Source organism: Anomaloglossus baeobatrachus, chromosome 9 (assembly GCF_048569485.1).
Source record: "Anomaloglossus baeobatrachus isolate aAnoBae1 chromosome 9, aAnoBae1.hap1, whole genome shotgun sequence".
In the NCBI taxonomy this organism is placed as follows: Eukaryota; Metazoa; Chordata; class Amphibia; order Anura; family Aromobatidae; genus Anomaloglossus; species Anomaloglossus baeobatrachus.
Genome location: NC_134361.1, coordinates 227,587,044 through 227,603,647, shown reverse-complemented (window position 1 = coordinate 227,603,647; position 16,604 = coordinate 227,587,044). Strand labels below are relative to the sequence as shown.

At 45.7% G+C, this 16,604-nt stretch overlaps 1 protein-coding gene across 7 annotated transcripts in view; it reads right to left on the bottom strand.

Annotated features, from left to right (window-relative positions):
• Positions 1-13,619, bottom strand: part of SH3GLB2 (SH3 domain containing GRB2 like, endophilin B2) — a 72,994-nt gene extending 59,375 nt beyond the window's left edge. For 4 of the 7 annotated variants that reach the window (XM_075324681.1, XM_075324685.1, XM_075324684.1 and 1 more), the window contains exon 1: positions 13,466-13,618. In XM_075324681.1, coding sequence (XP_075180796.1) covers positions 13,466-13,528 — 63 coding nt within the window. In that variant the 5' untranslated portion in view covers positions 13,529-13,618. Of the gene's footprint in view, positions 1-13,465 lie in introns of all 7 variants that reach the window. The other 3 variants (XM_075324683.1, XM_075324688.1, XM_075324682.1) reach the window with 2 other exon arrangements.
• Between the last annotated feature and the right edge of the window lie 2,985 nt (positions 13,620-16,604).

Below are 16,604 nucleotides of genomic sequence, written 5' to 3'. Positions count from 1 at the left end.
ATGGCCAGGGAGAAAAACCCTGAACAGAGCACCATGACAGGAAAATTTTCCACGTCCTGTGATAGATCTTGGCGGACGTTGGTTTCCTAGCCTGTCTCATAGTGGCAATGACGTCTTGAGATAACCCTGAAGACGCTAGGATCCAGGACTCAATGGCCACACAGTCAGGTTGAGGGCCGCAGAATTCAGATGGAAAAACGGCCCTTGAGATAGCAAGTCTGGTCGGTCTGGTAGTGCCCACGGTTGGCCGACCGTGAGATGCCACAGATCCAGGTACCACGACCGCCTCGGCCAGTCTGGAGCGACGAGGATGACGCGGCGGCAGTCGGCCCTGATCTTGCGTAACACTCTGGGCAACAGTGCCAGCGGAGGAAACACATAAGGGAGCTGAAACTGCGACCAATCCTGAACTAAGGCGTCTGCCGCCAGAGCTCTGGGATCTTGAGACCGTGCCATGAACGTCGGTACCTTGTTGTTGTGCCGGGACGCCATGAGGTCGACGTCCGGCACCCCCCAGCGGCAACAGATCTCCTGAAACACGTCCGGGTGAAGGGACCATTCCCCTGCGTCCATGCCCTGGCGACTGAGATAATCTGCTTCCCAGTTTTCCACGCCTGGAATGTGAACTGCAGAGATGGTGGAGGCCGTGGCTTCCACCCACATCAAAATCCGCCGGACTTCCTGGAAGGCTTGCCGGCTGCGTGTGCCGCCTTGGTGGTTGATGTATGCCACCGCTGTGGAATTGTCCGACTGAATTCGGATCTGCTTGCCCTCCAGCCACTGCTGGAACGCTTTCAGGGCAAGATACACTGCCCGTATTTCCAGAACATTGATCTGAAGCGAGGACTCTTGCTGGGTCCACGTACCCTGAGCCCTGTGGTGGAGAAAAACCGCTCCCCACCCTGACAGACTCGCGTCCGTCGTGACTACTTCCCAGGATGGGAGTAGGAAGGATTTCCCCTTCGATAACGAAGTGGGAAGAAGCCACCACCGAAGGGAAGCTTTGGTCGCCTGAGAGAGGGAGACGGTCCTGTCGAGGGACGTCGGTTTCCTGTCCCATTTGCGTAGGATGTCCCATTGAAGGGGACGCAGGTGAAACTGCGCGAAAGGGACTGCCTCCATTGCTGCCACCATCTTCCCCAGGAAGTGCATGAGGCGCCTCAAGGGGTGTGACTGGCCTTGAAGGAGAGATTGTACCCCTTTCTGTAGTGACTGCTGCTTGATCAGCGGAAGCTTCACTATCGCTGAGAGGGTATGAAACTCCATGCCAAGATATGTCAGCGATTGGGCCGGTGTCAGATTTGACTTTGGAAAATTGATGATCCACCCGAAACCCTGGAGAGTCTCCAGGCTAGCGTCGAGGCTGCGTTGGCATGCCTCTTGAGAGGGTGCCTTGATCAGCAGATCGTCCAAGTACGGGATCACCGAGTGACCCTGCGAGTGTAGGAGCGCTACTACAGTAGCCATGACCTTGGTGAAAACCCGTGGGGCTGTTGCCAGGCCGAACGGCAGTGCCACGAATTGCAGGTGTTCGTTTCCTATGGCGAAGCGCAAGAAGCGCTGGTGCTCTGGAGCAATCGGTACGTGGAGATAAGCATCTTTGATATCGATCGATGCAAGGAAATCTCCTTGGGACATTGAGGCGATGACGGAGCGGAGGGATTCCATCCTGAACCGTCTGGTTTTTACGTGTTTGTTGAGCAGTTTCAGGTCCAGGACCGGGCGGAAAGACCCGTCCTTCTTTGGGACCACAAACAAGTTGGAGTAAAAACCGTGGTTCTGTTGCTGGAGAGGAACAGGGATCACCACTCCTTCTGCCTTCAGAGCGCGCAGCGCCTGCAGAAGAGCCTCGGCTCGCTCGGGAGGCGGGGATGACCTGAAGAATCGAGTCGGGGGACGAGAGGTGAACTCTATCTTGTAACCGTGAGACAGAATGTCTCTCACCCAACGGTCTTTTACCCGTGGCAGCCAGGTGTCGCAAAAGCGGGAGAGCCTGCCACCGACCGAGGATGCTGCTAGAGGAGGTCGAAAGTCATGAGGAAGCCGCCTTGTTAGCGGCGCCTCCGGTGGTCTTTTTAGGACGTGACTTAGACCGCCATGCATCAGAGTTCCTTTGTTCTTTCTGAGACCTTTTGGACGAGGAGAATTGGGACCTGCCCGCGCCCCGAAAGGACCGAAACCTCGACTGCCCTCTCCTCTGTTGGGGTATGTTCTGTTTGGGCTGGGGTAAGGATGTATCCTTTCCCTTGGATTGTTTGATGATTTCATCCAAACGCTCGCCAAACAGCCTGTCGCCAGAAATTGGCAAACTGGTTAAGCGCTTTTTGGAAGCAGAATCTGCCTTCCATTCCCGTAGCCACAAGGCCCTGCGGAGTACCACCGAATTGGCGGCCGCAACCGCCATACGGCTCGCAGAGTCCAGGACAGCATTAATAGCGTAAGACGAAAATGCCGAGGTCTGGGTGGTAATGGATGCCACTTGTGGCGCGGACGTGCACATGGCTGCTTCAATTTGCGCTTGACCTGCTGAGATAGCTTGTAGCGCCCATATGGCTGCGAATGCTGGGGCAAAAGAAGCGCCGATAGCTTCATAGATGGATTTCAACCAGAGCTCCATCTGCCTGTCAGTGGCATCTTTGAGCGAGGCCCCATCTTCCACTGCAAGTATGGATCTAGCCGCCAGTCTGGAGATTGGAGGATCCACTTTGGGACACTGAGTCCAACCTTTAACCACGTCAGGGGGAAAAGGATAACGTGTATCCTTAAGGCGCTTCGAAAAACGCTTATCTGGACAAGCATGGTGATTCTGGACTGCCTCTCTGAAATCAGAGTGGTCTAGAAACATACTCTGTGTACGCTTGGGGAACCTGAAACGGAATTTCTCCTGCTGAGAAGCTGACTCCTCCGCCGGAGAAGCTGAGGGAGAAATATCCACCATTTGATTGATGGACGCAATAAGATCGTTCACTATGGCGTCCCCATCTGGAGTATTAAGATTGAGAGCGCCCTCAGGATCAGAATCCTGATCAGCTGTCTCCGCATCATCAACCAGAGATTCCCCCCGCTGAGACCCTGAACAATATGATGTCGAGGGAAATTCTAAGCGAGCCCGCTTATAGTCGGTCTGGGACTGGGGTCTAAGTCAGAACCCTCAGCCTGGGATGTATGAGATACCCCGGGAGGACATTGTTGGTCCAACTGAGGGGGGCCAGGGAACAATGATTCAACAGAGTCCCTTTGCTGAGATACCGGCCTGGACTGCAAGGCTTCTAGTATCTTAGCCATAGTCTCAGAGAGTTTTGCAAACTCCGTCACCTGAACAGTGTTAGCAGGTGGCTCCCCCTGGGCCCCTCTTAGCAGAGGCTCCGGCTGAGTAAGTGCCACAGGGGCCGAACAGTGCACACAATGAGGGCCAGTGGAACCTGCCGGTAGCGGGGTCGTACATGCGGCGCAGGCAACATAATAAGCCTGTGTTTTGGCACCCCTGCCTTTCGTGGGCGCCATGCTATTATCTTCCCTGAGTAACACAATAGGGTATATAGCCAGAAATCAACTGTGCACCATACAGTGTAAAACATATATACCATAAACATATAATGTTACACTACTGCACAATGGGGCTAGCACCACAGGTGCTGCTTACCACCCGCCTAAAGCGGTTGTGAGGCCAGCAGAGTCCCTGCCTGGGTCTCCCAGACTTTGTCCCCCTCTGCAGCGTCCGAGGAGCTGACAGGAATGGCTGCCGGCGTCCTGAGGAGAGGAGGGAGCCGTGGGCGTGACCCAGAAAGAGCGGGAACTGGTGCCCGCACTGTGCACAGTGAGAGGGGTGGAGTATGCAAAGCATGCTCCAGCCCTCAGTGCTGCTCGTTCTGTGCAGCATCCCGCCCTTCCCCTGCCTGTCAGGGCTGTGGGCGGGAGGAAAGGAAACTAGGCCGCAAAAAGCCGGGGACTCTAGTAATAAACGCGGCCGCCGTAAAAGCGCGGCCGGCGTGAAAGTCCCCGGCGCACTACAAGTCCCAGCCGCGCCGCAGTGTTTCCATGGCCGCGGCGGTCAGTGCGGCAGCCCCTATACATAAACACACTCAGCAACGCTGAGTGTGTAATGGCACATATTAACCCGGTCAGCGCCGTGGTCCCCGGTGCACTAGCACACCCAGCAAAGCTGGAGTGTTGCTGTGCGCTGTCCCCACAGGGATACAGAGTACCTCCAAGTAGCAGGGCCATGTCCCTGAACGATACCCGGCTCCTATCCAGCAGGCTCCACAGGAGTTGTGGATGAAGCGCGGTCTCAGTGCCTGGAGACCGATAGGATCCCACTTCACCCAGAGCCCTGAGGGGGATGGGGAAGGAAAACAGCATGTGGGCTCCAGCCTCCGTACCCGCAATGGATACCTCAACCTTACAACACCACCGACAAGAGTGGGGTGAGAAGGGAGCATGCTGGGGGCTCTATATGGGCCCACTTTTCTTCCATCCGACATGGTCAGCAGCTGCTGCTGACCAATCTGTGGAGCTGTGCGTGCGTGTCTGACCTCCTTCGCACAAAGCAAAAAACTGAGGAGCCCGTGGGAGCACGGGGGGTGTATAGGCAGAAGGGGAGGGGCTTAACACTTTTAAGTGTAATACTTTGTGCGGCCTCCGGAGGCATAGCCTATACACCCAATTATCTGGGTCTCCCAATGGAGCGACAAAGAAAGTAGTATGTCAATTGTTTCTGCTTTTTTTCCCCCTGGAGGTTTTTTATCTCAACAGATAAGAAGCAAGAAAAAAAAGCATGACATTTTTCACAAAAGCATAAAAAAAAAAAAAAAAAAAAAAAAAAAAAAAAAAAAAAAAAAAGCATAAACATTTATGAAAAAGGTATAAAAAAAAAGAAAAAAAAAATGTAAAAAGCATGAAAATTTTCATGGAAAGCACAAAAATGGTCATGAAAAAAGCATGACATTTTTCATTGAAAAAAGCATGACTTTCATGAAAAAAAACATGAAAAGCAGCATGAAAAAACATGAAAGTTTTTCTGAAAAAAGCATGATAAAAGCATGACATTTTTCATGAATAAAGCATGACAATTTTCATTAAAAAAAGCATGAAAAAAGCAGTAAAAAAGGAGCTTTTATCAGCAGCTTTTTTCCCTAACAAAACAAGCTTTTTTTGTGAAGAAAAAAAAAAATCTGCTATGTGGGCACAGGCTAATTCTTAGGCTATGTGCCAATGGAGTAATTTTGCACTTTTTTCGGAGCAGAAATTCCAAGTGTTCGATGAGGATTTGGAGAGTTTCCGCTCAGGATTCTCCTCAAAAAACCTCATAACAAAAAGAAAAAAAAAAAACTGTGTGCACATATCCCAAGATGACTTTTTTTGGAGCAGAAACCACAAGTTTCAAGAGTCTGAGAGTTTATGCCCGGAAAAAAAAAAAAAAAAAAAAAAAAAAAAAAAAAAAAAAAGAGGTCGTGTCATTTTATTTGGGTTTACAGTTTTCTTAACTTGTTGGTGACATCCATGATTTCCTTCATAGATCTGAGTGCTAGTTCTAATTTCTCAAACATAATTGTCTATTCCAACTAGCTAGGTCTTCTCAACTGAGCACTGAACTCGACAGCAGACCATCTCCATCAGTCCCTAGGTTTTTTAGAAATTCACCATGCATGCTCAATCAGCCCTGTGGCTAGATGATAAATCACCATTGTGGGGAAAATCCCTTTAAGGAGGACCTCTCACTTGTTATAAATATGTATTTTTTTCACACGGTGTAAATGCCGCTGTTCTCCTGAATCCGGCGTAGTTTTTCTTTTCTTCCTGCGCCTCTCGATTATAAAGATATGGCCTCCTCTTCCCTGTATATAAATCTAGTATTGTTATCCAATCAGGTGTGACCCTCTAGAAGACGCCCACAGAAAAGAGTTGAGGTCCACGCCCACTTTGCTAACAAGACAAGATTTACATACAGGGAATAAGAGGCCATATCTCAGGAATGGAGAGGAAGAGGAACAAAAGAAAAACTATGCCGGATTCAGGAGAACAGCGGCATTTACATCAGGCCAAGAAAATACATATTTACAGAAAGTGAGAGTTCTCCTTTAAGAGATGCATGTATCCACAAGCCACTACAAAGTTTCAGATATGCCATCTTTTATCCTAAGAATAGCGTTGTGTAAAGTATGTTTTACTTTTGCTAAGAACCAAAGGAAGCCCCAACAAAAACAGTTCTGTCCCTTTAAGTCACTGTCAGCACCGCACAGATATATTTACTCTGTAAGCAGCGATCCTATATAATTCCTTCCATGACCCATAACACAAATACCAGCATTGCACATAACGTGTCACGTTTTCCAAAGTTGAAGCTTCTAAAAATGAAAAGTATATGACGTGTGACTCACTAAGAGCCCTGATTGCACCACAGATCATCCTACTCTCTAAAAGGAGATCAATTATTTGTAAGCCATTATATGGACAGTGTCTTCCTGTATTAAAAATAAGGCATTGTGTAAACATAGGCCTAATAAATATCTTGTTTTATAGCTTAAAAAGGACACAAAAAAGACAGGAAGTGAAAAACCTTATTCAATGTGCCCCAGACTATCTAGACACTCCTACTCCTGAAGGTCTTTAAAGAGGACCTTTCACCTGATCAAAAGAAAAAGATTACACTAAACATCTTCTCCGTCTCCTCCCGATTCTGCCGATATTTTCAGTTTTTCGCTGCAGAATTATTCACGTTTGCTTTTTGCCTGCAGTGGAGTATGTGAAATCTCTTCTCTGCAGTCCAGCTGGGCGTTTCTTCAGAGTCGTCTCTGGGGGAGTACATGGTCACCCCTCCCTCCTAAAAACTGCCAATCATAGCTAGTCAGTGTCTGAAAAGGAGTGAAGAGCAGGAAGAAATGGCCAGATGGGCTGCAAAGTAGAGATTTCACATATTGCACTCCAGAAAAAAAAATGAGAATATTTCTTCAATGGAGTAACATGTTGCAAAATGGAAAATAGCAGCAGAATCAGGGAGATCGGTATTTTATTTGATTTGTTTTTCAAGGTATTTAACACATTTTTTTTTAGCAAGTGACAAGTCCTGTTTAACTGCTCATACAGCTTATGGCCCCCTTCACAAGTCCGTTAAACACGTGCGTGTTTAGTCCGTTTCCGTATGTAGTGGAGACACGGACTCCAATGTTATTCAATGTTTGGAGTTACACGTGCGTTTTTCCATTAGGTCCGTGTGTCCGTTTGCGTGATACGTATGTGTATCCGTATAGCACGGATGCATGTCCGTTTTCTGCACAAAACACGCACCCAATGAAAGTCTATGGGTCCGTGAGCACACGTACGTGACACGGATGCATCTCCGTATGGTCCGTGTACGTTGTGTGCTTTTTTGAAGCGATGTCAGTCATTCTTTTTTTTTCTGTGTATGTCAGTCAATCTCCCTCAGTCCGTTGGTCGGTCTCTCTGTCTTGTCTGTCTGTCTCTCTCAGTCTGTCGGTCAGTCTCTCTCCCTCTCTCATACTCACCGTTCCCCGATCACCGGCGCGGCGCTACACAGCTGTTTAAAAAACTCTGGCGGCTTTTACTATTTTGAAAAAGCCGACCGCTCATTAGTCACTCGTATTCCCTGCTTTGCCCGCCCACCGGCACCTATGATTGGTTGCAGTGAGACACACCCCCACACTGAGTGACAGCTGTCTCACTGCAACCAATCACAGCCGCCGGTGGGCGTGTCTATATCAAGCTGTAAAAAAAAAAAAAAAAAAAAAAAAAAAAATGACGTGCGGTTCCCCCCCCCCCAATTTTGATACCAGCCAGGGTAAAGCCAAACGGCTGAAGGCTGGTATTCTCAGGATGGGGAGCTCCACGTTATGGGGAGCCCACCACCCTAACAATATCAGCCAGCAGCCGCCCGGAATGGCCGCATTCATGAGATGTGACAGTCCCGGGACTGTACCCGGCTGTCATCCCGATTTGCCCTGGTGCGTTGGCAATCGGGGTAATAAGGAGTTAATGGCAGCAGCCCACAGCTGCCACTAAAGGCCCTGTCACACACAGAGATAAATCTTTGGCAGATCTGTGGTTGCAGTGAAATCATGGACATATTGTTCCATTTGTACACAGCCACAAACCTGGCACTGATTGTCCACAATTTCACTGCAACCACAGATCTGCCGCAGATTTATCTCTGTGTGTGACAGGGCCCTTATTCCAAGATTAATCATGGCAGGAGTCTCCCTGAGATACCTTCCATGATTAACCTGTAAGTTAAAGAAAATAAGCACACACAACGAAAAATCCTTTATTTGAAATAATACACGCAAAAAAAAACCCACCCTCGTTCTCCACTTTAGTAAGCCCCGAAAATCCCTCCAGCTCCAGCGTAATCCACGGAGGTCCCGTGACACTCTCAGCTCTGCTACATGAAGGTGACAGGAGCTGCAGTAGAACACCGCCGCTCCTGTCATCCTCACGCAGCAACTGAGGTGAGTAGCGCGATCAGCGATGATGTCACTCAGGTTACTCGCGGCCACCGCTGGATCCTCCAACTGTGACAGCAAGTCGCCCGAGTGACAGCGATGAAGTCACAGGTGAGTTGCAGTCTCGGGTGGAGGACTCCAGCTAGCCACGGGTAACCTGAGTGACAGCAGCGCTAATCGCGCTGCTCACTTCAGTCACTCTGGGGATTAGCGGTCACCGGTGAATCCTTCACGGGTGACCGCTAATCAGGACGCGACACACAGACAGAGCTGCGGGATGACAATGAAGTCGGGTAAAATTCACCCGAGTTCATTCTCATCGCGCGTCGCTGTCTGCCGGCATGTAGCAACATTATTGTGCATCACACACGGACAAGTCACTTACGTATCTCACGCACACACGGACATTCCACACGCACACGGCTAGCATACGCCATTCACACGGATGCCACACGTACCATAAAAACGGACATAAAAACTGAACACGGACCCAAAAAATGGAACGTAACACACGTGCATGTTTTTCACGGACGTGTGAAGGGGGCCTATAGCGGTAGGCCGAATAAGTCTTTGACTGACAGCTAATCCTTCTAACTTTTCTCCCCCCATACATAGGACGTGCTTGGCTCGGACACGGCCTCAACCAAAATTCAACTTAACATAACAAAGAAATAATATCCCAAACTTTTTTAAAAAAAAAAAAAAAAAAAAGGGATAAAATAAGGTTTTGAAATGACATCTTGACCGGCCGTGGATTTCCTGACACAAAGTCTGAACAGCTTCAGTCCAACATTCCTGACCGGCCATAGACCTTCTGAACCTAACTCTACTGCCTCAGTCCAATATTCACAGCCTGGGTACAGACTCCAGTGTCCGGATGAACTGTGAATATCTTGACCCAAACTCTACAACCTGAGTCCAACATTCATGGTACGAATACAGACCATGATGTCCTGGCCGGCCATAGACCTTCTGAACCTAACTACAGCCTCAGTCCAACATGCACAACCCCGGTACACTGCAATGTCTAGATAAGCTGCAGATATCTTGACCCAAACTCTACAGTCTCAGTTCAACATTCACAGTACAAATACAGACCATGATGTCCTGACCGGCCATAGACCTTCTGAACCTAACTCTACTGCCTCAGTTTAACTAACATTCACAGCAATGTCCTGACTAGCCAGAGACCTTTTGAACCTAACTATTACCTCAGTCCAACATTCACAGGCCAGGTACAGACTGCAATGTCTTAACCGGCCATAGACCTTCTGAACCTAACTACAGCCTCATTCCAACATTCACGGCCCACGTACAATCTGTAATATCCTTACCAGGCCATGGATTTCCTGAGCCTAACTCTACTGCCTCAGTCTAACTTTCACAGGCCAGGTGCGACTGTAATGTCCCGACTGGCCATGGACCTCTGAACCTAACTCTACTGCCTCACTCCAACATTCAAATCCCAGGTACAGACTAATGTCCAGATGAGCTGTGGATATCTTGATCCAAATTCTACAGCCTCAAATCAAACATTCACGGTACGAATACAGACCATGATGTCCTGGCCGGCCATAGACCTTCTGAACCTAACTACAGCCTCAGTCCAACATGCACAACCCCGGTACACTGCATTGTCTAGATAAGCTGCAGATATCTTGACCCAAACTCTACAGTCTCAGTTCAACATTCACAGTACAAATACAGACCATGATGTCCTGACCAGACCATGGACTTCCTGAACCTAACTCAACTACCTCAGTCTAAGAGTCACAGGCCAGGTGCAGACTGCAATGTCCTGACCCGCCATAGACCTTCTGAACCTAACTCTACTGCCTCAGTTTAACTAACATTCACAGCAATGTCCTGACTAGCCAGAGACCTTCTGAACCTAACTATCACCTCAGTCCAACATTCACAAGCTGGGTACAGACTGCAATGTCCTGACCGGCCATACACCTTATGAACATGACTCTACTGCCTCAGTCTAACATTCACGTCCTAGGTACAGACTGCAATGTCTAGATGAGCTGCGGATATCTTGACCCAAACACTACAGTCTCAGTCCAACATTCACGGTACAAATACAGACCATGGTGTCCTGACCAGCCACAGATTTTCTGAACCTAACTCTACTACCTCAGTCCAACATTCACGGCTCATGTACAGATTAATATCTGACTAGGCCATGGACCTCCTGAACCTAACTCCACTGCCTCAGGCCAACATTCACATCCCAGGTACAGACTGATGTCCAAATGTGCTGTGGATATCTTGACCCAAACTCTACAGCCTCAGTAAAACATTCAAGGTACGAATACAGACCATGATGTCCTGACCTGACGTGGGTCTTGACCCATACCCTACAGCCTTATATATGCCTGTGAAGCTGTTCCTTCGAGCAAGGAGACCGCTGGCCAGTCTGGAGTTGGTCACATACAGCAACCATATGGTGACTTAAGCTGAATTTAGTGTAAAGAATTCTGCATCCCTTCTTTTTCAAGTAAACGGTGCTTGCAAAAATCCATGAGATACCGCAGTAACCACTCCATTCAGATGAATAGACCTGATTACTTAGTTGGAGAATCTGCTGTGAGCTCACCCTTACGATTTCGACACCCTCACCCACTTAGATTCCCCGTGGGTGCTGTCTCAAGTTCTGTCCAGTAGAACTATAGAAGGTCCAAGTGTTAGGCTATGTGCCCACGTTGCGTTCTGTACCTGCAGAAATTTCTGCAGCGATGTGAACAGCACACATGCGCTTCAAATCGCTGCAGAAACAGTTCGTAATGAAAAGCCAATTTCATGCGCTCTGGATGCAGCCTCTCCCATAGACAGAGCGGGGGCTGCATGCAGAGCGCAGAAAAGAAGTGACATGTTGCATTTTAGAACGCAGCGATTCAGCAGGCAAAGTGCTGCGCTCTAATGCTCCACGTGGGCATGGGTTAGGCACAATCTTCATAGATTTTGCTGGGGACGCAGGACGCATGCAATTACGCTGCGGTGCAGAACGCAGCGTAACTGCATGAAAATACGCTACGTGGGCACATAGCCTCACAGCCATAATACAGGCACTACAATGAGACCCAACGTAGGAGCACAAGGCCCAATGCACCAGCTCGAAAAATTTCTCCAGGTACAAAGCTGCCCAGGAGCATATGATGACAATAATGACTTCAACACCTCGCTAATTACAGAGCTGTATTAACAAGCAGAGTTATTAATATTTCAGGGCCTAAGCCTTCCTCTCGAGGATCCTTCTTCCCGTCTCCATAGGACAAACAGATCTTGTCGATAGGTAGCAGCACAAATACTACTTGGCGGCTCAAAACGTCCATAGGTTTAGCGTTTACCTGTGGCCACAGCTCAATGAGCACAGTATTGTTATTCCACAGAAACCCAAGGGAGTGTGACAAGTCACAAGACAGCTGCGACTGGCACAGACTTAACCCTTTCGGTGAAGCTCGAAATACAAACATGCACTAGTCAGTACAGCAGGAACACCCACCAAGGGTCTTCACCGGCAGCTCCCAACGTACCATTGATGCCCAACATGCACTAGTCAGTACAGCAGGGACACCCACCAAGGGTCTTCACCGGCAACTCCCAATGCTCCTTTGATGCCCATCTTGCTGGTTGTAGCATCATGCATGGATCAATGCAAAAGGGGTTCTCTGCCAGATCACAGGGTGGACAGGCAGTATTGTTTCTCAGGTCTACGGCCACTTCTACTGGGTATTGTTACTGGTGAGCATGGAGCAAAACCATAGCCATGCTTGATTTTTCTAGTTTCCAAACACCAGGTTCTTCTAAGTCCCTATTTTGACGGGGATTATGGTGGCACTTGCCGAATGTCTACATGTAGGACCCATGGACAAAAATATTATATCTTTCTAACTTTTAAAGTTGTATTAAAGGGCCCAAGTCCATCATGGCCAGCAGACAGGGACATCAAAGTAGGTTACTTGCAGTTGAGGTTCTTTGGATTACTTTTAGAGTTGATCAAAAAGGTTTGCAGGATCCTGGTCATAGGTCCATGGGCGTCAGACTAGAGCCTTGTGAAATTCCTTGTATCTTCCACAATTTCTCCTAAATCAGTAGGTCTGGCACATGATGCATACATGACTAATCAGAAGAGGCTCTAGAGTGAGTGGAGAGTTCGGATCTCGCTGCTGTGACCCAAACAAATTCATGCCAAGCTCCACAGACTTATGGAGGTACACCAAGCATAAACCTAGGGTTGAACATTTGCACCCCCAGCAGCCTGTCCATTCTTCTCCCACCAATTTTGGCCTCAATATTTTTTGGGGGGCTCTAGAGTGAGTGGAGAATTTTGATCTCGCTGCTGTGATCCAAACAAATTCACACGGATCCCCATAGACTTACGAATGTACAGCACGCATAATATTAGGGTGACCTTTTGCACCCCCCGTAGCCCATCCATTCTCCTCTCAACAGCTTTGACCTCAATATTTTTTTGGGGGCTCTAGAGTTAGTGCAGAATTTGGATCTCGCTGCCGTAACCCAAACAAACTCATACCGACTCCCATAGACTTATGGATGTACAGGATGCATAAACTTGGGGTGACCATTTGCACCCCGCCCCGCAGCCCGTATACTCTCCCTCCACCAGCTTTTGCCTCAATATTTTTTCAGGGGGGGTACGAAATAGGGTGCAGATGGTGTAGCCTAATTGTTCCACCCATTTACAAGGCTGAATGATAAATCCAGGGTCACAATGCATGGTAGCAAAGTAAAAAATAAAATAAAATGCAATTAAAAAAAATACACTTAATGATGTTCTGCAGCAGCTGCAGTTGCACAGGGACAGCAATGGAGACTGAACGCAAAAAGAAGCAGCTCCACTTCCCAGCAGCTCAGCAGGTGGATGGAGGCCAGTCTAATGGGAGATGCAGCAAAGATGGAGGGATAAGAAGAAGCAGAGGATGCTGCAGAGGGGAGGGTGCACTCCAGCTGCCCACGGCCCCGCACCCCCAGCTGCCTCCTACCTGCACAGCCCTGGTGAAGAACACCCCGGCATCAGAGGCCAGCTTCTTCACATTGAAATCCATGGTGTCTGCAGCAGCTCCTGCTCCTGTGCGCTACAGTGACCAGCTGCCTCCCAGATCCTCCCACCAGACCCGCTCAATCCACCGCCGCACCATCCATCCGCTCCTGCATCGACTGCGCAGCCTCTTAAAGGGGAAGTAACAGCAATAAAGCTGTCATTTTGGTGAATTCACTTTTGGAATTATAATAATAATAATAATAATAATAGAATAAACTTATTATTTTTGTTTCCATTTAAACACATATTACCTAGATTATAGGCGAGCAAGCTCGTTACTCTGTCGTCTCCCATTGACTTCCATTATACTCGGTACTCGATTTGCGCCCAAGAACCCCGATGTTCGATCAAGTAACACGTTCGCTCATCACTAGTCACAACCATGTATTAATTTTGCTATATACTATTATACTGTGGTTTTAAAGTATATAGTATTCAAATTATCCCATGTTTAAAGGGGTACTCCCATCTCCAAGATCCTATCCCAATATGTAGTATGTGTAATCACTAATCATAAGAATATCAGCAAATACCCCCAATTAGAAATATAGTATAGTTCTCCTGATTAGCTATATCTCTTACCTCATATGCAGGGCATTGCAGCTTAGGTATCCATGGTTACAACCACTAGCAACTGTCACTATGAAGGGACATAACCATGGATACCTAAGCTGCTGCAATGCCCTGCACACGAGGTAAGAGAGTATTAGGCTATGTGTCCACGGGAGAATGTAGCTGCGGATTTTTCTGCACCAAAATCCGCAGCTTTCCCGCAAAATCCGCAGATTTACCACGGAATTGCCGCGGATTTGATGCGGATTTTGGTGCGGATTTTTTTTCCCCCCAATTTTAAAGCCAAAATCCAGATGAAAATCCGCAACAATAATTGACATGTTGCAGATTTTTCCGGATCAAAATCCGCACGAAATCCGCTGCGGAAAAATCCGCAGCGTGGGCACAGCATTTCCAAAATGCCATAGAAATGGCTGGGAAGTACCTGTGCTGCAGATTTTCGGGAAATCCGCGGCTTTTCCGCGAGAAATCCGTGGCAAAATCCTTTAAAATTGAAAAAAAAACCCCGCAAAATCCGCATCAAAATCTGCATCAAATCCGCGGCAAATCCGCACCTGCGGATTTTGCGGGAAAGCTGCGGATTTTGATACAGAAAAATCCGCAGCTACATTCTCCCGTGGACACATAGCCTTAGTTCTCCTAATATAGCCATGTCTCTTACCTCGTGTGCAGGGCATTACAGCTTAAGTATCCATGTCCACAAGGAACTGTCACTGTATGAGTGGATGATAGCTAAGCTGTAATGCCCTGCTCATGAGGTAAGAGACATGGCTATATCAGGAAAGCTATACTACGCCTCTTACCTCATGTGCAGGTAATTGCAGCTTAGGTATCCATGGTTCTGTCCACTCATAGTGACAGTTACTTGTGGTTATAACCATTGATGACTAATATGTAATACCCTGCACATGAGGTAAGAGACATGACTAATCAGGAGAACTATACTACGTTTCTATTTGGAGGAATTTGCTAATATTATTATTACACCTACTACATATTGGGATGGGATCTTGGAGATGGGAATACCCCTTCAAGTCACTAAGGAAAAAAAAAATAAAAAAATAAAAATGAATATAATTTATATATATATATATATATATATATATATATTTCATTTTATTTTATTTTTCACTATATAAATATATATATTTATTTTAATTTTATTTGGTACTACATAAAAATATATATATTTTATTTTTATTTTATTTGACATATATATTTATATTATTTATATATATATATATATATATATATATATATATATACTGCTCAAAAAAGAAAACGAACACTTAAACATCAAAGTGTATTTTAGTGTTCCTCTTATTTTTTTGAGCAGTATATATATATACATATATATATATATATATATATATATATGTGCTTTAAAAAAAGTTTCCTGTTTCTCAGCTTCAAAAAACTAAAACAAATAAATAAAAACATATGTGATGTGGTGTTGTCATGTCCAAAAAAGTCCAATTAGTAAAAGTGTAAAATTAAATACCCCGAAAATAAAAACTCCAAAATAGCAATTATTTTGGTCTCAGTAAAATCATGTAAAAAGTGCTCAGAGAATATCATATGTACCCCAAAATGGTATCAATAAAAAAAGAGAAAACTCTCAGGTTAAACAAAAAAAACAAAACACTTTCCCCCCCATCAAAAAAAAAATAAAAAATATATATATATATATATATACACACACACATATACGGTGTGTATATGTATATATATGCTATAAATATATACACAGTATATATGTATATGGTATATATATATATATATATATATATATATATATATATATATATATATATAAAAATATATGTTGTTTGTTTATTTTTTTTCTTTATTTGTCATTATTTATTATACATTTATTCCAGTTTATTTTCCTTTGGTATTTTTTTATTATTATTATTATTATTATTATTATTATTATTAATTATAATAATGCTAATAATAATAATACATTTCCTTTTATTATTATTTATTATATATTTCTTCCAGTATATTTACAGATCTGAAAAAAGGAATATATAGAATAGGAAAAAACAAAAAATAGAAAAAAAAGGAATATATATCATAGGAAAAAAAATAAGAAAAAAACCCCTGTACTGTAAATGAAAATGGTACCGATTATTGTAATTTTGCTCCCTCTACCGGTCACATTTGATATTACATGGGAACACTGAAGAATTGTGGTCATCAAAAGAATTTACACCTATAAGGATTTCTGGATTTGTCCTTGAACCTATTAGAGGTATATTATCCCCCCCCCCCAAAAAAAAGAAGAAAGTTGTGATCACCTTATTTATTAGATAAGGATATTTTGATGATGGTGACAAGTCCACCTCCTCTGGATATGACATAGCTCATAGGACAATTTTGGCCACAGACACCCTTTTATAAGAAGAATGCAGCTAATTTTTTTTTTCTTATAATTATTTGAGACGTGTTTTTCTTGTATATTAGGAGAAATTTCCCTTCATTCCTGTTTTTTTTTCTCTTAA